Genomic DNA, 22,500 nt, shown 5'->3' with positions numbered 1-22,500 from the left:
AGTGAGAGTGTGTGAGTGTCTGAGAGAGACACCAACTGCGCACTGCAACTGTTGGGTATGTATATACACCTTTGTTTTTACTTTGGGCGCCGCGGAAAAATCCTGATCGCCTTGGGGAGCCTTGAACCGAAAAAGTTTGGGAACCACTGGGTTAACCCCTTGTCTGTGTGGAATGCAAGACTGCAGGGACTCATCGGTGTAGACCTCTGGTTAATTTGAATATGCTGTTGTTGTTTTGGGGGTCTTACTATTTTTTCACAGATATCTCTGTGTTCATCTGAGATCCCTGTTATATCAGCTTATGGCACATATCACCACTCACTCCGGGGGAAAGAGCTGCAGTTTAAAGCTACAGTATGCTGAATAGCATTTATTTTCAATACATCTTTAAGAGTGGACTGTAATAACATGGGACTATATACATTTCTTGATACTTGCTTCCATGTATCCAAATCTGTTCATTAATGCTCATTAGGGCTTCAGTCTTTTCAGCAGCATATACTACACCTTCCCAGTATTTGATACCACATGTATTGTCATTTGTTTCAATCTGCAATTGCTACTTTCCACCAGGGTTAACTATGTATCATATATGCATTGGTTTTTCTAACATGCTAACATATGTATTTACATCTACCTTGATCTGAGGTGTTCCCTTGCCTCCATTTTTACCGGTTTGACAGACATCCCAGTTTTCAGGAGGGGTTTTACATTGACCCCTCCGAGACCTTAAGGATTTTCTGTGAGGTTTAACTGGGAGGTTACTGTACCCTTTGTAACCTTAGGGGTACTTTCTTTGTCTAGTGGTACTGTGACACTTTTTGGTACCTCATCACACCTTGTTTGCTGACATTATTGTTTTTTGACTTTAGCACTTTGGAGACGGTCTAGTTATATATGTTTTTTTAAATATTTGTTATTACTTTTGTCTGGTTTCTCACACCTTTGATTGCATATTTAATACATTTTGTATTTTCTTTACCCGCCCTGAGTGCCCTGCTATGGAGTTTCTGTGAATCCAAGATCTGCTTTCCTTTCTAGTTCTATATTGTTTACTCTAGGGAGCACCACCTGTATTTTAGAGGTTTGAGTGTGGTTTTGTTATCAATTTGGTAGTAGTGCTGCCTTCAGCCCCCTGTTCTCATCTACGGAGCTGAGAACCTTTTTTCCTTTTTTCTTTTTCTTCCCTTGGGTGCATCAGGGATACTGACGTCCCCTTCTTTGCTTGCAATTTCTGCTGTTTCCCTGCACCCACCATGCTTGGTTTGTAGTAGCTGGTGGAAATATTAGTCGTTCATCTGGCACTGCTCTTGCCAGCTCAGTTCAAATTCAGGGTCGTTGGGACATGACTCGTCTGGGTGAGGCTCACCACAGCCAAAACATACAGACATTTTCCTGTTGAGTCTTCTTTCTGGGACCAAAAATGAGACACCCTCATCATCATAAGGCCTAAAGGGACACACTTTCTTGTGGCCGGGTTCATTACAGACAAAACACATTTTGCCCTCCATTCTGGCACTTTCAGGTGTATTCTTCAAACTGACCTTGGGGGCACTATTGAGTTAATATTCTCTGTATATGCTAAAACACAGCTGGTAGTTTTACAGATGGGGCCGACTTCACTCGCAGAGTTTGTAGCTCTTGCAAGCGTCTTTGTAGAGTTTTTTAATTTTTTCTGAGCGCCCATTTTAAAAACCCATGTGTACACTTAACGGGGTAGACTTTGGTCACAGATTCAGTACCTTATCTGGGTCACCATCTGTAGCAATGTCCCGTAGTCAGACTGTGGCGTTTGTGGATTTATCCAGTGCAGTGTAGTTTTTTCTGCCTTGATTTGTAGCCCTTTATTCTGGTCACCTCTACACATGGCTCTTCTGCTTTTACTCCTGTTACGCAAGCTGTTGCATGAACTGTTGCGAAACAAAAGCACAAAAATATCCTTGACGGTCTCCGGCTCCCCTTAGAAATTCAAGGGCCACCTTCTGACACCATATGTAGGAGTTGTGCGAGAGAATAAAACACCAAGGATGTTTTTTAGGGAGAATAAACTACGAGCTTCGTCAGAGGCTGTGATTCATCTGGATGATGACACCATGTGGAAGTGACGTCACATGCCAGGATCAGGGAGTCCGGAGACTGATGCATGAGGAGGACGATAGCAGCTGATTTCCCATTCAAGACGCTTGTAGCAGATGTACGCAGAGGGTAAAATACCAGAGACGTTTTTAGGGGGAAATAATCATAGTCTTTATTAGCCAGCAGCTTTAAACAGAAAATAGCTTCATATCAGCAAACAAATTAGAACAGAAAACAACAACCAGGCCTAACCCCATGTAGGGGACGGACTAACACGTTATCTGAGGGCTGGAAGGCTAGGCCTTTTATCCAACTTTAACAAAGTCCCAAAGAGAGGTACCTGTAGGCAGGATGCTCTCTACATCAGTCCAGGGTCTGTGGTGGTGTCTGTTGAAGTTCCCTGTGGTGTGTTCCAGGGACCGATGTTGCCTGGAAAAGACTCCCGCTTCCCTTGGGATCTCTCTAGCAGCACAGACTCTTCTGTGCTAGAGCTCCCCTGCAGTCTGTGCAGCAGGCTTTTAAGCTTCATGAGCCAGGTGGAGACTGGTCAACTTCTGCTGAAAATAACCAGCTCCCTGCTGGACTCATCAGCAAAAGACAGGCATTTTTTGGAAGTTTTTTCGATAGGGCAAAGGCCCTCATATAACCCTATTGTAATCAATCTGCGCTTTGACTTGAGCACCTTTGTGAGTGCGATTTTAGCCTTGTCTTATTTTTATTTCATAAATAGTATTACACTATTTTCCTTTGCATTTTCTTTTTGTATGATCATTTTTCAACTAAGACCTCCATATCATCTCTTTTCGGAACCCAGTTCCTTTACCAGCATTGTGCGAATTCTAGTTATCCCGTGTGAGTAGTTTTCCAGTTTACCATATGCAATCTTTTTTCTTTGTCACTATATTGTGTTTCACTGGTGGGGTTTTTTCTATTTTTTTTATTTTTACCTTTTTGCGCTCTAATTGTTTGTCTGCTTACATACATGTTGAACAGAATAATAGGTAGTTAACAGGTAGTTATAATAACAATAATGAGTTACTGTGGTGCAACCAAAACAGTAAGGGTTGGGTGGGGCAGAGGACTAATTTTGATACCTGTTTGACTTGAAAATAAACAAGCTTGAAAGAGTATAGGAGTTGAGTTTCTAACCACTTAAAATGTCTTCTCCTAGCAGAAAATATAAGTTAACCAATACCTAGATAGACTTAATTTTGTGCTGTTTCTGCATCTGCTTCCTTTTAACTTAAAGCAATATAGACAATACCTTCCTTACTGATATTTAGATCATGTCTGAGGGCATTAAGGGCCAGCAGAAGTAATTATTGAATTTAGCCAATAAAGGTTTATGGGTCCCCATTCTCTAAACTGAAAGACCTTTAAACCTCATTATTTTTAATGCAGCTTGCTAACTTTTCATTGACTACATATTGATATAAATGGAGTGAATGTTCATGGCACACTGTGGAAACATTTATATAATCTAAGGATAAGCAATTTTAAGTCCCAGATCCCAAATGGGTGCTAAGCTTTATCATGGGAGTAGAAGCTTAGCACCCCTTTGTAGATCTGGCCCAAATGTGTGAGAGTCGCATGTTATGGTATGCAGCTACTGTAGGGTTACCAGGTGTCCAGTATTGAACCGGACTGTCCTGTAGTTCAACACTCTTCCAGCAAAACATTAGAGGTAATACCGGACATGTATGTATCCGGTATTACCTCTCTGGACATAGTGACCTGACCAGCTTGGTGGGCCATGGGATTGCCCCGAGCAGGACTGATGCTAGGGGACTTAGCAAATTCATCCATCATGATTGGCTGCATTACACAGCAGCAGCCAATCAGGAGGATGTGTCAGGTGCCTGGGGGTGGGGCCAAGGAGAGGAGGAAATAGCATGGAGTGGAGAGAGGTGTGTATGTGTCGAGTGCATTGCACCTTTCACCATTGTGTCCAGTATTTTTGGAGGAGCCACCTGGCAACCCTATAATGTAGCCACCTATCATCTGTAGAGTTTTTAGGTCTTTAATGCTTATGTGCTGCTGTGAAGGATAAAATATGGAGATCATATCTCTATGCTTTATAGAAACCACTCGTCTCCATATTATATCTGTTTGCTGTGCTTTTTTACTAATACTGTTTTCTATCCGAGGTAACTGTGACCTAAAGCCGACTGATTACAGAGAAAACGAAACATAACTTCAGAAAGCAAGGACACACGGCATTCCTGTGAAACTTGCATCAGCCGACAAGACCCCCGCCCCCATCGTGCCTTTTTTCTACTAACTAATGTAATAATTGGATAAGCTTTCCCGCATAATAGGTGTGGCATTGAATGGCATTGAGTGACATTGAATGATTGGCTAGTGTTAGCCTACTTTGATATAAATAGATTGTAATACAAAAACTCGGCAGTCTTGTCTTGACTACTTGTCTGAGGAAACTAATACGTGACTCTGTGTCATTATTATTGGGATCCGGGGTGCGCACCCAGACTCTAAGTTACATAATTTGGAGCCCACATCTGAGCAGTAGAGACCCTCGATTGAAGGGACCTTAACACTGCTACGTTTACATATTCTTCGTGAAATAATGTACACAAATAACTATCAATATTTTATACAAGAATGTGGCATTGTCCAAACCATTGTTCTCCTTTGTTCAATAGAAAAAATCTAGAAGAACCAGAAGGCTGTTTATCAGCTAATGGACCAATATAATAAAAAGGGAGTAAAGCTGGAAAGAGGCTTGTAATTGTTCCATATTGTCAATTTATTACAAATATAAGGGCTACAATTTGCATTTTAATAATCCCAACCCTAAACTAGTGAAAGTTAGAGCTCAAGGATTGAGTTTATTTAAATAGTTATTTCTATTTCTAATGCTCAGATCTGAAGTGAGACACAAGAACCTGTCATTCAATTTGGTTTAGATATATGGCTATATTCAGTAAGTGGTGCTTAGTAAATGTGTCTGAAGACACCTTACAGCTCATTTACAGTACTTGAATGAGTGTAAGTTGTCTATTGGCTACTAAGGTCCTCTTAATAATTATGGCCCAATGTTACTTGTCCAATTGAGGCCCTATTTACTACGGTAATAAATGCTTCTTCATCAGACACCTTCAGTTCTGGAACACACCTAATGGCCCCTTTCAAGTGAATGGGCAATTATGGGCCATATCTACCAAGCTATGTTATTGCATGACATCTTCTGTGTCAGAGGACCTATTTGTAACATTATCAACTTACTTGTGCATGTTTTCTGCCTCTTCAATAGTCTCTGGAAGAGCCCTTCCTTGGGTTTCAGGTAGCAACAACACTAGTAGGCCAGAAAGTGTTCCAAGCACAGCTAAACAAACACAATATAAAACCAAGAACAAAATTAACACAGCAAACCAGTTTTGAGATCCATAATTTGTTTTGGACATACCAGGAGATAGTATTATAAATATCTTCCCTGATATGGAGAAGTAACTTCACAGCATATTGAAAAGGGTCCACAAGAAGATTGAGTGAATAATTAACAAGTGCTTCAATTGACTATATTATTAAAATACATACATTTTGATTGGACTGGTTTCAATGAATTATTCGCCCTGTAGTGCATCATTTTGTCTTAAAAAACATAGTTTAAAAAAAAAAAAATCCTAGGAAAAATGTAAAAGATAAACATAGCCTGTACCAGTAATGATCATCTCCGAACAGAGCAATACAATGGAATTACATTACTAGATGTAGCATTTATACAGTATATGTCCAATTATAAATTGTAACATTCTTACCAAAGAAGAAAAACAAAGCTTGTGTAATGATAGGGGACGGTCACCAGTTGCCAAAACATCCCAGGGATTGACATATCGGTGGTTATACGAGCCCAGGAATTAGTTTAGCCAACTGATTTTGGGGAGTTTCCTGAGGTCTAGGAATTCAGCTTACCAGGCTCAGTTGACATGGTTAATTGAATAGAAGGGGACTATTTCTGAGCAGAACGTTGTCCCCTTTATTGTGAGTTTGTGAAAGAGACAGCAAGAGAGTATGCTAGAAATTATGCACTGCTAGTATATTCTCACTGGTACTGATTGAAATTATGCACTGCTAGTATATTCTCACTGCTTCTGAGTGACCTTTTCCATGTGTTAGATCAGGGGTGCACAAACTTTTCTGGTCCCCCCCCCCCTGCTTGTGCTCCCCCTCCTTACCAGCTCTTTGGCATCGGCGGCATCATATGACGTCATGTCACATCGCGTTGCCATTTGACCCTGTGGCGTCATTTCACACTGCGTTGTCATGGCAACACGTTGCCGAAGAGCCGGCTGAGAGCAGGTAAGAGGGTGTTACAGAGACCTTGCGCCTTCCCCCGGCATTTAATTTTAATGTTGTGGGGAAGAGCGTGGGGCCTCTGTAAACGCTTTGCCCCTCCCCCCAGGAAATCCCGCACCCCCCAGTTGGCGCACCCCTGTGTTAGATGACACTGAAGAATAAGGCAAAATGGTTTTAGGAATATCAAAGTCTGATTGATAGCTGCCTTGACTTTGAGGGCTCTACTTTTGCATGAGTTAGTATTGTATGTGGCTGCCCAGAAATGAAGGTATTACTGTATATAATTCTCCAGCTGCATTGAGCGATACCCTCAGATTCTACCTTCTGCAGCATACTGGAATGTCAATATTGTTTTAGTTTTAAAAAAATCTACATTTGTGCTACTGGTGAAAATATAAATATTACACAGGCATTACACAGGCATCACACAAACATCCAAACAAATAACATTCCAGGTATACAGTAACACCCATTCACGAGAACTTGTTAAAGCAGCATTTTATTCAAAATCATATGTGGGTTTAAAAATAAAAAATCAGCTGTGTAGTATTAGATTATACTTACTGCATTTCTTTCACTCTCTTTACCCCTTTTTTTCATACTTATATTTTATTGGTATGTAGCACTGTGTAATTTTGGGGTTACATGCCTCTCTCCTTCTGTGCAGTAATCCCTGTTAAGAGGGCAGGTTTGCCAGAAGTTATCATGAGGTTTGCCCTCAACCCCCTGTGAGGTGTAATGTGTAGCAAAAGGAAGTGACAGCATGCTCTGTGTCCACTTACTGTGACATAGGGGTGGTGCCTCCTGGAGCTACATAATACGCATCACTTCCTAAAGTTAGGAGTCAAGTTGAGTCTGTGCAGTTCAAGTGTCAGTTGTCAAGTGTTGCAGAGTGTGACAATCTGACCCCACACTGTGCCGATTGTGGCCCTCCCTTAGGGGAGAGGTGGCAGACTATTCCCCTTTCTCTATTAGAGAGTCAGGGAAGAGCAAGGACAGCTTCTAGGGCCCTGACTAGGAGTGGTGTCCAGGGACTTCCTTGAGGTGGGCAACCTTGAACATGTGCGGCTATAGACCGGCCGCTATGATGGGCAGTCTGTCCATGAAGAAGTTAATAAAGATTGCCTTGATTGAAAGAGCCTTCTCGCCTGAGCCTAGAGTCATTCAGGGAGAAGCTGCACCCAGGGGTTCTCTTCCAGAGACTCCTCCCTGCTGTCGTGGGGACCTGGAAGAGATGGAGGCGCTGTACCAACTGTGAGTACGATCTCAGCACTACCTCACGAGCCAGTCCTAGTGAAATCCCCAATACCATCAAGCGGGAGACTCAGGAGTCCTGTAAGCCAGCAGGTGCACCACACGACATGACGTAATATGGGACAGTATCCTCACATAGGGGCCCACATGAGATTGGGTAGGGGTACAACCGTTACAGGTATTACAAACAATTTAATATTATACAACAATTAATATTACAGGGGAATTTGGGAGGGGGTACAAAAGGAAAATAGGGGGGGGGGGGCAGGGGTTCCCAATGACAAATTCTGGTAACAGCATAAAAATTACAATACAGTTAGGTATTTTTTGAGTAGGTTTAGGTAAGTGTGAAGCTAGAGAATCTGGAACTTTGCTCCATAAGGCAAAGATGGTTCCTAGAGTGGATTTTCCGCCCCTGGTCTAGGGAGCTTACACTCTAATTAGGAATGTGGAGCTATTCAGTGTTTTGGGCCGCTAAGCCTCGCATACTGTGGTGTATCAGCCACGGCTGCCACACCTTCTGGAACCTGGGGCAAGAATCACTTAGGAAACTTGTCATTCTCTCCATTTGGAGAACAGACTGTAGGCAGACGCTCACAGAGGTATGCAAGGGAGACTGGTTATGGTGAAATTAAATAAGGCTTTTATTGCGCCTGTTTCCTTAACATCAGGAAACCATCCAAACAAGGGGTAAACAAAGCTTCTATTCACTTGGGAGTATTTCTAGGGAAATACTATGCAATCCACAACTCCCTTTAGATAAGCATGTCTCCCAGCCCCAAACATATAGCATGAAATGAACAGATATAAAAAGTCTTATAAATGAAAGTCTTATCTGTTTGTAGTGGTTTGGAGGGGAAATCTTCTCTGTCCCTGGTTGCTCCCTTTTCCTCAGGGTTTGTCAGCATTCAGGTTTAGAAGTTTCCCCTGTGTCTTGAAGGCAGCACTGCTGTTTCTTCTTGCAGGCTCAAGACAAAATGTCCCCATGTTCAGTCTCACAAGTTGTGAGACTTCAGGCACAATCTCCCTTCCTGTCTCAAAAGACAGGCTTTTCTTAGAAGTTAATCAGGCAGGTGGTGTTGGATAATTGACTACCAGTAGTTAACCACCACACTGCTGGATTAGAGGCACATTACCTGAACAGGGATAACTCCCCTGTTATACAGACCAAATTTAGTTTTTGATATAGGGTATACTATTGAGGGGAGGTGCATCATACACACACACACGCACACGCACACATCAATGCATCATATACATACACATACTCACAGGGCTTGCGTGATTATAGAGGCCCCGCGCTATCCCCCACAACAATTAAACTGATTGCCGGGGTGAGAGGGCGGAGCCTCTTAAAGTCCCTTTCTCATCCTGGCATCTTGTCTCCTCCCGGCATCTCCCCTTGCATGGTCCCATTATTATGGCTCCACATGGGAAGCCACGTTGCCATGACAATGGGACATTCTGTGGAGTCATGTTGCCATGACAACATGACGCCACATGACTTGGTGACAGCCTGTCATGGCAATGCGACTCTGACGTCGCTGAGCCATAATGACAGAATCTGTATGCCGGGAGGAGATGCTGCCAGCTGCCAGATGCTGCCAGAGAAGGTAAGAGTCGAGGCCCTGCACGTCACTGCACCGAATCCCGCAAACATCCCATCCGACCCAGCGTACACACACACAGTACTTCCCATTAACACCAGCACACTGCATGCAGCCTGTGAGAGGAGCTTCTGGTATCTGCAGCGATACCTGCTTCTCTATGGAACAAAGTACACAGGCTGATACAAAATGTCCTAGGTTTTACGTGACCTAATCACATCTCTTGGGTTTAAATATCACCTCTATGCTGACGACACACAAATTTAACTTTCAACCCCTGACCTTACACCTGTTGTACAGACCAAAATTTCTGAATGTCACTCTGGGATATCATCCTGGATGCCCTCCGCCGACTTAAACTTAACATAGCAAAAACAGACCTCCTTGTACTTCCTCCCAAACCTGGCCCTACTACCTCCTTCTACATTACTGTTGGATGTACCATCATTCACCCAGTAGCCCAAGCACGCTGTCTAGAGGTCACACTCGACTCCTCTCTCACATTCGCCCCTCACATTCAAAACGTATCTAAAACCTGTAGCTTTTCCCTCCGCAATATAACAAAGATACGCCCGTTCCTCTGTTACTCGACTGCTAAAACTTTGACTCAGACCCTCATTCTCTCCCGTCTCGATTACTGTAACCTCCTACTGTGCGGCCCTCCTGCCTCTCACCTGTCTCCCTTACAATCTATCCTAAACGCTGCTGCCAGGATTACTCTACTCTTTCCTAAATCTGTCTCAGCGTCTCCCCTGCTGAAATCACTCTCCTGGCTTCCTATCAAATCTACATAGGGCACAACGGGTTTAGCAAATCAAACTCATTTATTGAGCCAACACAGTGTTGGCTCAATAAATAAGTTTGATTTGCTAAACCCGTTGTGCCCTATGTTCCTTTGTTCATCTGTTCAGGACTGATCTCAGGCTTTCGTGCAAACACTGGAGCACCGGTAACTGTATCATTATTTTTCTTTTTGAGGTGTGCAGCATTTCTCTTAAATTGTCTTCCTATCAAATCTCACATCTCGCACTCAATTCTCCTCACTTTTAAAGCTTTACACTCTTCTGTACCTACTTACATCTCAGCCCTAATTTCTCACTATGCACCATCCTGACTCTTGCGTTCTGCTCTAGGATGTCTTGTCTCTACCCCTTTGTATCTAAAGCCCTTTCCCGCCTTAAACCTTTCGCACTGACTGTCCTGCCCCTCTGGAATGCCCTTCCCCTCAATACCCGACTAGCACCCTCTCTATCTACCTTTAAGACCCACCTTAAGACACACTTGCTTAAAGAAGCATATGAATAGAACTGTGGCTAATACTATACACGATACATAAAGCTTGGCCCCCTGCAGACGCACTTATCAGAATGCCCTCATACTGTTTTAGTACGTTCTCCCCACCAATTAGATTGTAAGCTCTTCGGAGCAGGGACTCCTCTTCTACAATGTTACTTTTATGTCTGAAGCACTTATCCCATGATTTGTTATTTGTACTATTTGTTATTTATATCAGCAGTGCGCAAACTGGGGCGCATGCCCCCTTGGGGGGGGCACAAGATTATTAAGGGGGGACGCGGGCTGCGTGCAGGGAAACCTGGGGGCGAGAGCAGAGCTGTGTATGGGCGGCCAAGAAGATCCGCGCTGAGGCTGCTGGTTCTCTGCTCTGTCTTGCAGCGGGCGCGGGGCTTCTCTCTGCACACAGACAAGCCCTCCTTCTCTTGCTGTCTGTTTCCCGCCCCAGTTTCCAGCAGCATGGGGGATCAGAGCATGCACACACCCCCACAGGTGAAAAGTGGTGACTTATGATTATGATTGTGTGTGTTGTGTCTGTGTTGGTTGTGATTGAGTGTGTGTTGTGTGTGTGTGTTGTGATTGAGCATGTGTGCGGTGTGTGTGGGTTTTGTGTCTGTGTTGGTTGTGATTGAGTGTGTGTTACCTCTAACTGAGTGTGTGTTGTGTCTGTGTTGGTTGTGATTGAGTGTGTGTTGTCTGTGATTGAGTGTGTGTTATGTCTGTGTGTGTTGTGATTGAGTTGTGTTGGTTGTGATTGAGTGTGTGTTGTGTGTGTGTGTTGTTATTGAGTATGTGTGTGTGTTGTGTCTGTGTTGGTTGGTCCTTAACCTATTTTCAATGTCCTCTTGTCCCTCTAGTATACTGTTTATGGTAGTTTTGAGTTCTGCTATATTAGAAGCTAGTTTGTTTACTCTGGCTGCTTACTCATCTGCTCGCCGCTCAAGATGTTCCCCCTGGCTGCCAACGGATAACAGATCTTGACGGATCTCTCCCCCTGCCTTCTCCATTATGGCCTTTAGATTTGGGAAGAGGTCATCGATATCTCGTTTTGTCACTATCTGTGAACTCCTGACAGATTTAGAGCCACTGTCTCTATCGGAGGGAGCACATGGAGAGTGTGCACCATCTTTTAAGCAGTGCCTTGGGTATAGATTCCAAAAGAAGTCGTATAAGGTTTATTGAGGCTTTTTATTTGCTTTGGGCGCCATTTTGAGAGGTTTGTCTCTCTGGAGATGTATTTTTGGAATCCTGATTTTCTTTTTTCAGGTGCAAGAGGTTGTTTTGTTCCACCTACACCCTGAGCCTGTCCATTAGTCTGTCATCCTGCTTGACTCCGCTTAAGCGTTCCGGTACTTAATTTTTTTAAAGTTGATTTAGGCATCTCATTCACATGTCCATCTGGTTGGCTTGCGTGTATGTGCAGCTTTATTATTATTTGTGCTGTTATTAACTGCGTTTCCATTGTATTGAACTTCTTTTTTAAGTTAGTTTTGTTAATTTTGTTTAATACAGTAGAGGGAGCCAACTACTTTTAATCCAGGAGCTTTTGGCTTCAGGAGCTCGCCTTTGCCTCCTCTCCTTCTAAGGGACCATAGTAAGACAGTCAGGTAATGTGCTGCTCTTGCCCCATATTATTTCTCCGGCTCTAAAGGACCAGATAGCTTGTAGGGCTTATGTGAGGGGTTTTGGTGAGTGTTTGTCTACCACCGGCCTGTGTTCTCCTCAGATTGTGGTTTGGGTAGGGGGATTAACGCTGGTGGAGGACTCTGTACTGTGGCAGTCCACTCTCCTGGTCCCTCTCTACCTTGGCAGCAGGTCCCCTCTGCCTCTGCTATATTCCACCGCCTCCGTCTGCATAGAACGGGCCCTCGGGAAGTCTGAAGACCATTGCAATGGGGATCTTCTGAACACCACGAGGACTGTCGAAGCTCACCTTACAACCCAGGCATCTCATCCATCTGCAATGATTCCTCCGGAGCTCCGATTTCTTCTCTGCTGCCTATGTGTCCTAGCCACACCCCTCCTTTCTGCTCTTTTTAGTGATATTGAAGTGAAACTTCTGTGCTGGCACCTACAGAGTTTTGATAGGAAAAATCCCTTGTGTTGTAACAAAATTCCATAACGGAAGTGACATCACTGCTGGCAGAAGAGGCCATCAGTGACATCGGGGGAGGGAGAGGAAAGACACTGACTGACACTCACACACTGACTGACAGACAGATACACACAGTCATACTGACATACTGACAGTCAGTGTGTGTGTGTGTGTGTGTGTGTGTGTGTGTGTGTGTGTGTGTGTGTGTGTGTTTATGTGTCAGTCAGTGTGTGTGTGTGTGTGTGTGTGTGTGTGTGTGTGTGTGTGTTTATGTGTCATTGTGTGTGTGTGTGTTTGTGTGTTTGTGTGTCAGTCAGTGAGTGTTTTGTCAGTGTGTGTGTGTGTGTGTCTGACAGACAGACAGACACACACTCACCCTGACTGGCACATAAACACACACACACACACACACTAACTGACACACACACACACACTGACCGACACACTCGCACACACACGGACACACGCGCACACACACTGACACACGCGCACACACACTGACACACGCGCACACACACTGACTGACACAAACACACACACATGCACACTGACTGACACAAACACACACACACTCACACGCACACACTGACTGACACACACACTAGGAATTCACAGTTACTATGAATATAGAAGTGCAAATAGCTAAAACGCGTTCTAAGTCAAACTTCTTTCCATTTTGGCACTGAAATTGTGTCTTGATTTTTAATTAAAAACATCACCATCACAACTACAATTTCTGTGACAAAATAGTGACAAAAGACAAAGAGATTTCACTTAAAATGCGCGTGCTCGGCACACACACACTTTATTAAATGTATTTGATGCTATGGGAACCATTTGGGAAGCTACAAAACTTCCTCTTTTTAAATAGGCAGCCATATTGCGTGCCCTGGGAAGCAGGATCTTCACCGATCGATTATAGGGAAATAATTGCATTGTTGTGTAACATGGTAAATCTATTCTGCCTGTCTTTCCCCCTGCTATGTAAGTCCCTAATAAGGTCAGGGCATTAACAGGTTAATCAGTGGGCTTTTGTCCCCCCTGCAGGCTCCTATGTGATGGACAGAGGTGGTGACTCATGGCCTGGGTAAGCCTATCAGTATAGGTCTAGACCCTGAGCCCGCCCCCTCTGAACCCTAATCAGGGGAGTATCCAAATTTAGTTGTCAGTCTTGCTCTGGAGAGAAAGGAGAGAGCATGGGCTGTCAGTCTCTACCATTGCGAAGATGAGCTGGCCCACCCCAGGCGCAGGCCTGGGGAACATCAAGACTCATTTCCCCTATTGGTGTAGGCACCCTCTAGAAGTCTGGGACTTCAAAGACAGTACAGCACTGTAGGAAGTGTTGCAGTGGCTGTATACTATGCTGCTAATAAAGAATCCTGGTTCTACTATATTCCCTTGTCTGAGTGTCAGTCATTGGACAGGGGGGAGATGCAAAGAATTCGTGGATGGCGGTGCATCTGCCTGGAAAAAATAGCGTGGGACCAAACTTGCAGGAACTGGGTACAAAAGAAATTTATTGGCACATAAAAAACAGCAACAGCAACTCTGACACGTTTCAGCCACACCGGGCCTTTGCCAAAGAGTTGACAAAGGCCCGGTGCGGCTGAAACGCGTCAGAGTTGCTGTTGCTGTTTTTTATGTGCCAATAAATTTCTTTTGTACCCAGTTCCTGCAAGTTTGGTCCCACGCTATTTTTTCCAGGCAGATGCACCGCCATCCCCGAATTCTTTGCATTGCATACCACTTCGGTAGGAGCACGCCCCACAGCACCTGGATCTTCAGTGATTTGTGAGTTATTCCTGCTTTATTCACTTTGTACCAATGTACCTCAGCCAGTGACACCCATACAAAATCTACCTCTTACAAAGGTTAGTGGGAGTCCACACAGAGTGGCTTGAAATAGGTTACAATTGACATGGTTATGGATTACAACGCTGTGTGTATTTGGAAAGACATTTGATTATATATCATTGATACATGGACGTTCCTTGAGAGCATTGCATAGGAGTTTGAACTCCTATTCTTTCACCTGGACAGGGGGGAGAGAAGGATGCTGTGGTGGGGGCTGATATCCGGAGCGTCCTGGATCCCACTACAGCTGGAGGTGCTGAGTACCCGAGAAGAATTACAGTAATAGAACCCAAAAGCCTGTCCTGGTCTCAACAACAATGCAGAAAGCTCAAGATCTCCTGCTCCATACTGTACATGTAGTGCACCACACAAATAGCGTAGACTAGAATCTCCCAGAGAAGGGGGGAAACAGGGCTACAGTTGCAAATGAACTGCTGCATTTACAGTATTTATTTTTTTAAATGGGCAAGAGGCAATGCCGCTGTAAGAGGCATTATACCCTAATATAGCGGTCTTTAACTTGACTTTGTAAAATATGTGCATAATCTAGCATCTTCTTATAGCATTTAACTGGAGCTCAGTACTGTACAGTATGTGGAATCTGAAATAAAGGAATGTGAATATTATAGACATTTTAAATACTTACCGTATAGATTTTAACAAAAATACGGAAGGAAGCTCCCCATTATAAGGAGCCATGCCATGCAACTTGACTTTGGTAGAGAAATCTTGAACGCATTTCCTTATTGAGAGGCTGATGTTTGCATGAACCTGCCTCAGAGCAGGTGACTTCTTGGATTCTATCACCGTCAACAAACTCTACTTGTTGCATAAAGGTTTTTCTTCCTGCCTATGTAGTTTTCCCTACTAAAATGCTTTAGAAGGTCCTTCCCTTTTTATTTTTTATAACACCATCACTCTGAGATGCTAATTTTGTGATTCTTCATTTGTGATGGCTTTCTTACCAAATACGATCAGGGGCAGCTCTTTCCAAATAACTGCCAATCGGTATACGATGAACGGTGTTATGGTACCTCCAAGATCACACACGGATGAGCAGACCATTATGCCAAGATTCCTGAATGGGAATGAAGTTGGGCTTTAAATGACATTATTATACTATAAAGCCTATGTATGAAGCAAATTTTGGAGCAAAAGTTAGTTAAACATCATCATTTCACTTTGTACATCTGTGTCAATATCTCGGGCACTTTGCTCCATTTTTTCCCCAATATGCATCAGCTTGTGATTTGTGTCAAAAGGAGAAGTTAGGAAGGAGCTACATGGCACACCCGGAGGGGACAAAAACACTGGCATTAATGCATTATTATGACTTAAGTCATCAAGATTGTAGTAGCCCTATTATAACAAATGTGCCTAATAGAGCTTTCGGACACTATAACAGAAAAAAATATTACAGTAACTAAAAAATAAAATAAATGAATCCTAAAATTATTGAAAATTATTTAATAAAAATGTTTTTAAACATAAACCCATTTATGGTCACTGTGGCTACCAAGGCCCTCTCAATGGTAGCCTAGATAGCCACATTGATAAACAATGGACAGCTGAAATAACATTTGGAAACACCCCATCCTGGATGAAGGTTGTCCACATCTTCAGGGCTGTAACCCCCTGTAACGAATTCAAAAATGAGCCAATGGTAGGGGATAACCCTTTGTTTGCCTTAGACACTAAAAAGGCCAAGGGGAAAGGTAATGTAGTTGTTTTTGTGTATTAAATCATGTATAGCTCTGAGTGGTCAGCTAATCATGGGAACCAATGACCTGACCACTTGGGCTACAAAGGGGTTAATATGTAGTTAAAGGTGGTGTTTTATTTTTGATCACCTATTCCATGTTGGTTTAGCTTATCTATATGTAATCAGCATATGTAATCGCAATTGTATACATAGGCCAGATAGGGCTAATACCAGCCTGGAGTAGGTGATTTTTAAAAAAGTGGTATTTTTTTGGCATTAGCCATGTTCCCATAAATATAGATACTGTACTTGATGCCTAGCACTAAAATGAATACATTTGAGATATTAGTTATTTTGGTGCCGGTCCTGATTTTTTTTTATTAGCCATGGTTAAAAATGCATCATTTGTTGCCATACAAAGTTGATCACTTGCACCATAATAATACTTTTTTTGTCTATAATACCATATTTTTGACTATAGATTATTATGATACCTGTATGTATTGTCCAACTCTGTGCATCACTTTCTCTTACGTTAATCAGCATCTTCTAAAATTGTTTCTTACATTTGATGCAACTGTACTCCTAAAAATGGTGCAAAGCTTCAAAACACCCTTTCTTTGCTCCAACATGCCCCTAACAAATAGCCCCCAAAATGTCATGTTGTTTCTGTATGATCAGTCTTATTTTTATGTCATTTATATCAGGCATGTTTTCTTCAAATTCAGGAGCAAGTGCTTATCCATCATCATAAAAGTATGTCAGTAACATACATTTTTAACTCTGTAGTGACTAAGGTACTGTATAAACACGGTTTTATATGAACAAAGACCGTTGTTATTGATTTTTCCATATTCTGTGTGTCAGACATACTGGCAACAACTACACACATCTAAAGAAGGGGAATTAATGAGCAATATAGCTTATTTATTTATACAATATTTTACCAGGAAGTAATACATTGAGAGTTACCTCTCGTTTTCAAGTATGTCCTGGGCACAGATTTAAGACAAATAATACATGGTTACAAATACAGTCACATAAATGAACAGAGCTTGCATTTGTTAATGCCCTAGTTGGTAAAAGATATTTTTATAAGCTGTAAAATGACATATTGTTTTTTTAGAGACTGAACAGAAACCACTGAAATTGATTGGCTTAAAATGCAGTCGCTCTTAGGACCAAAACAAACCAGAAGCAGTGACATGCTTAATGGGTTACATTTGGGTAATGGATGCTTTTTATATTTTTTATTACAAATGTCCAATTACCATGAGCATCTATATAAAAGGCTTAGGTATGTTTCAGTACAAAGGTTCAGCTGTTACAGGGTTTCTAAGCAACAATAATGTTTTAAGAATAACGACTTAGGTATGTTTCTGAACAAAGGTTAAGCTGGTACAAGGTTGCTACGCAACAATAAAGTTTTACGAATAACAACATGCAACAGTAAAAGGCTAAGGATGTCACGTGCCAGAAATATAGCCTACCAGGTACAACACCCAGCGGCTACTTGCACACAATATATCTATACATCTATATAATTTCTAAGGATGTCTCCAACAAAAGGAATGCCTCCTCAAGAAGGAAAGAAGAGGGAGAGAGACAGCAAGGAGGAGACAGAGAGAGAGAGAGACAGCAAGAAGGGGAGAGGAGAGAGAGACACACACAACAAGGAGGGGAGAGGAGAGAGAGCAACAGCAAGGAGGGGAAGAGACAGAGAGACAGCATGGAGAGGCTGAGATAGAAGGATGGCAAGGAGGAGGGAATGGAGAGCGGTGTACACATGGGGCAGTAGGGAGTGCAAAGAGAGGAGAGAAGAGATAGCAAGGTGAGCAGGAGGAGGAAAGAGACAGTAAGGAGAGAAGGAGACAGTTGAGATGAGTAGAAAAGGAGGGACTGTGGTGTGCACAGGAAGGAACATACAGTAAGGCAGGGAGTGCAAGAGGGGATGAGAGAGTGCAGAGAGGAGCAGGGCATGATGGAGGAGAGAGTAAGGTGGGGAAGAGGGGACAAGAGACATCAAGGGATTACAGGGAGGTGTGAAAACAAAGAGTAATGTTTAATTAATCACCTTTCAGATCTCCTAAATCGGGATATGTTATGCCAGGTACAGCTAGTTTGTATGGAATTTTCTAATCAAGCTTAGGTAATTATATAGCAGAAACAGCAAAATTAAAGTAGAGATATTTAGATGTTCTATTGGTGTTCCTTCTGTTTATTTGTTTAGCTAAAAAATTATTAAAATCAATAATCCGTTTTAACCATAGAGGGGTCTTATCTGTATCCTCCAGTGTTTATGTTGTAGATGTACAGTAGTACTAGTGTGACATTGTTTTCACAGATAACACAACATATCCTATTATAACCCAGAATATCACAGTGCATGATAGCATAACACATTCCACCATAGTGGATCAGAGGGAACAATGAAGCCTGCTGCATCTCTGTATGAGCTTTGTGTATGATAGTGTGGCATCATTAAGATAATATCACAGCAGTATTCTTATTGGATCCCAATACCGTTGATAATGAAAGGTCTGCATACCTGATAAAAGTCGGGTACAACTCGGCATTCACCAAACAAATCATTTCATAAGACAATGTAATTCCAATTCTGCTCACACACGCCATCGTAATTTTCAGCCAGTGTAATCCTGAAAAATGTACATACAGTAAGAGACATGAAAACAGGGCTGCCCCTTGATTCTATTTATAAAAATGTAAAAAGCTGCAGCCAATAGAGGTGATTTAGGGTGCATCCCTACTTTTGTGAAAATGTACCAACAATGTGACATATTAATGGGAATAAATCTTGGTGATTGTTTCCTTTTTATAATTCAAAGAATTTGTAATCACTTTTTCTGGGTAGAGGTGTTTTGATTTTGCCTCTAAAAATGTGTCAGGTTTTGGTTTGTGTGTTTTTGGACTACGGTGAGAATTAGGTAATTTGGGAATTATATGTATATATTATATAACTATATACTATAAGATATCTTTATCTCCAACCCTTGTTGAGCCACTGCTGAACAAAGGTGTCCCCAATTACAGTATGATCCCGGTACAGCGAGCCTCTCTTCTCCATGTTGCTCCCACAAATTTTCTGAATTTCATCCTCTATCTTACATTTGGTCATCGTCTTCTTCTTTTTGATATCCCTTGGAATTCAGTTGAGTATCATCTTTGTCCAATGATGGTTATTTCTTATTGCGATACTGTCGACTACTATTTAAATTTATTTACCCTTGTGATGATTTCACACTCTTTTATTTGCTTTCCAACACATTCATTCTTTTTCCTGTCTCTTCAGGTAATACCCAGCATATAACTCCCCATACTTCTTTGAGTTGTCTGAAGTTTTTGAATAGTCTTTGCAATGAAGATCCAAGTTTCACATCCATACTTGAACACAGGATAGACTGGTTGAAACTTAACTTTTGTATTCACTGTTAATTTGAATTAGCTTTTTCCCCCAATTCAATGTTTTGAACAATTATGTAATTGTTGATTTTGTGGCATGTTGTCTCCCTGTTGCACTCCCTTGCTGATCCTTATCCTTTTGTATCTTCATGTAGTCTAGTGGTTGATGGGGCATTCTCATAAATGTTCTTTATAATGTTAATGTACGCTTCTTCAACACTTTGTCTTCTTAATACATTTAACACCGCTAAGGTATAGACTGAATGAAATACTTTTTCAAAATATACGAATCCTAAGCTCAGTGGTAGATCGTATTAATTACTTCAGAAAATTACTTACTGTATAACTTGGACTTTGTCCATCGTGTTGTATCCACTGCGAAATCATGTTTGTTCTCTACGTTGGGCAGCCGATTCCTACAAAAACTTCATAATCTTGTAAGTGATTGGAAGTAGACTGATTAGTTTGTAGTTCTTGAGGTCGTCTTTGTCTTCTTTCTTGCGGATGAGGATAACTATGGCATTAACTCCATTGCTCTGGAATTTCCATTTTTCTTCAAGCAGCATGTAAAGATTTATGTAAGGCTTTTCTCTACTTCATTCCTAGTTTCTTTCAATATTTCAGATACAGTATGAATCCATCTTCCCCAGGAGCCCTCCCATTCTTCATAGATTATATTGCCTTTGCCCCTTCTTCGTGAAGGGTACATAATACATCATTGGTGATTTCTTCTCGCTCTTTGATTATGCCCTGTGTTATCTGTGTTCTTGTACAAGTTCATGTAGAAGTCCTCATCTGTATTTAAGTGCACAGTCTTTTTTTGTTGATCTATCATCTTGTTTGAGGGGGAGGATTTGTCTCTACGTTTTTGTGAACTTCAGTGGTCCTCTATCATTTTACTATAACATTTTCTTACATCTTCAGTTATATTGGTGCGGAACAGCTCTATATATTACATTCTTATGCTTGCATCATGGGATTGCTTAATTTCTCGCCGTGTTCTCAGTAACTGCTTTGGATCATCAAATATTTTCATATGCTGTTTTTTGTTAGAAATTCCTCCAGTTTTTCTGAGCTTTCAAGTACAATCTTTATACATTGGTTCTTCATAACTGTTTGTTAAAGTGTCCCCATGCATTTCAAGTAAGCTGAAGCGATGTTCAGCTTTAGTGTAAATTCTCTGCATGTTAATTGTTTGAGTCTTTTTTTAAATCCGTTTAATTCTTCTTTTCATCATCACATTCAGATGTAATTTACAGCGACCCAATCGGTGGTTACTACTTGTGTCAAAATAGTTCAGGACTGTGCAGTCTTTGATCGTGTGTTTCCTGTTAGATAGGATATAGTCAATTTCATTCTTTATTACATTGCTACTCCCCACTGATTCTTCCATTTTCTGTATCGGTAATATAATAGGTGTCTGCTTTTGAGCTTAATGAAGCCTATATCTTCTCTTCTTACTTCCCTAAGGCCAACCATTTCCCATTTAATCTTTTCAAGTTCGTCCTCCAGTTCTTGCAGCGCTGCTTCACTGGAGAGAGTCCTACAGTTGTAGGTAGCGAGATTGATTTGAATTACAGCTTTTGATTAACCTCTGTGAATATTTTGCACCCTCTGACTTCACGTCTTTTTCCATAATGCTGTGAAGGTGATGTGAGGTGCAGGGGGTGATGTGAGGTGCATGGGGATGGGTGATGTGAGGTGCAGGGTGATGTGAGGTGCTGGGGGAGGGGGTGATGTGAGGATGTGGGGATGGGTGATGTGAGGTGCAGGGAGATGTGAGGTGCTGGGCGGAGGGGTGAGGTGGAGGGGGACGGGGTGATGTGAGGTGCTGGGTCTTGTGAGGTGCAGGGGGTGATGTGAGGTGCAGGGTGTTGTGTGGTGCAGGGGGTGATGTGAGGTGCAGGGATGGTGATGTGAGGTGCAGGCGGTGTGATCTGAGGTGCAGGAGGGGTGATGTGTGCGTGATGTGCAGGGAGGGTATGTGTGCGATGTGCAGGGGGGAGGTGATGTGTGTCTGATGTGCAGGGGGCCTGCCCAGGCAGTCACCAGATACAATTAGTGCACTGCTAGAGAGAGGGCAGGGCTCAAAAACGTGTGTCCCAGAGCCTGTTTCAGAAGAGGATGTGACTTTGCAAATTGTTGCTATAGAAACAAAAAAGTTTGTTATATTATAATACATCAAAAATATTATTAAAAAATTATTTAAAAAAAAAAATGGTTTGTGTGTGCCAAGCACATACATTTCTTTGTCTTTTGTCACAGAAATTGTATTTGTGATGGTGATGTTTTCAATTTCAGTGACAAAACGCAAAGAAGTTTGACTTAGAAATTGCGTGTTCAGCACGCACACCCTGGTTTTGCTAGTGTAGCCCCCTGTAAACAGCACAGGCTATACCTATCTCCCTTCTGCTGAGGTAAGCCCTGTTAAGATCAGGCACCAGTAATCATCCTGGGTTTTCCCTCCTTGATAGCCCCACCCTGAAGGGTAGATGCAGGCCTGGACTCTGCTGAAGGCGTGAGCAAGAGGGGAGGTTCTGCTGACATCACGAGAGGCGGGGCTAGCTCTATATTTAGCAGCCAACTCCGGGGAGTTAGTAGAAGAAGTGAGATAGAGAGTTATAGTTATACCGAGAGTCTGGAGTTGCTGGTTAGTTATGCAGAGAAGATGCTGTTCAAGTAGTATGCCGTGAATCAAAGAATCCTGCGGATCGGTCCGTAGAGTTGGAGGAGACCGCGGTCTCTCCGGCGCATAGTACAGGAGCAGAGAGAGATTAGAGTGGAGAGGTTCAGCTTCCTTTAGTAGAGCTGATAGAACTATAGACTTGGTGGACCAATGCCCTCACCCCGCTGCCAGGGGTGATGGGGAGAATCCAAGACCC

The 22,500-nt window shown here is 42.4% G+C and overlaps 1 protein-coding gene across 2 annotated transcripts in view; it reads right to left on the bottom strand.

Annotated features, from left to right (window-relative positions):
- Window positions 1-22,500, bottom strand: part of LOC142493318 (solute carrier family 22 member 2-like) — a 61,893-nt gene that overhangs the window by 9,407 nt on the left and 29,986 nt on the right. For both annotated transcript variants that reach the window (XM_075597102.1, XM_075597100.1), the window contains 3 exons: window positions 18,747-18,855; window positions 15,462-15,574; window positions 5,323-5,422 (listed from right to left, as the gene is read on the bottom strand). In XM_075597102.1, coding sequence (XP_075453217.1) covers window positions 5,323-5,422; window positions 15,462-15,574; window positions 18,747-18,855 — 322 coding nt within the window. The remainder of the gene's footprint in view (window positions 1-5,322; window positions 5,423-15,461; window positions 15,575-18,746; window positions 18,856-22,500) is intronic.

This window comes from Ascaphus truei, chromosome 4 (genome assembly GCF_040206685.1).
Source record: "Ascaphus truei isolate aAscTru1 chromosome 4, aAscTru1.hap1, whole genome shotgun sequence".
NCBI classification, from domain to species: domain Eukaryota; kingdom Metazoa; phylum Chordata; class Amphibia; order Anura; family Ascaphidae; genus Ascaphus; species Ascaphus truei.
Note: the sequence above shows the minus strand (reverse complement) of the source record. Positions and strands in the feature narration are given on the sequence as shown.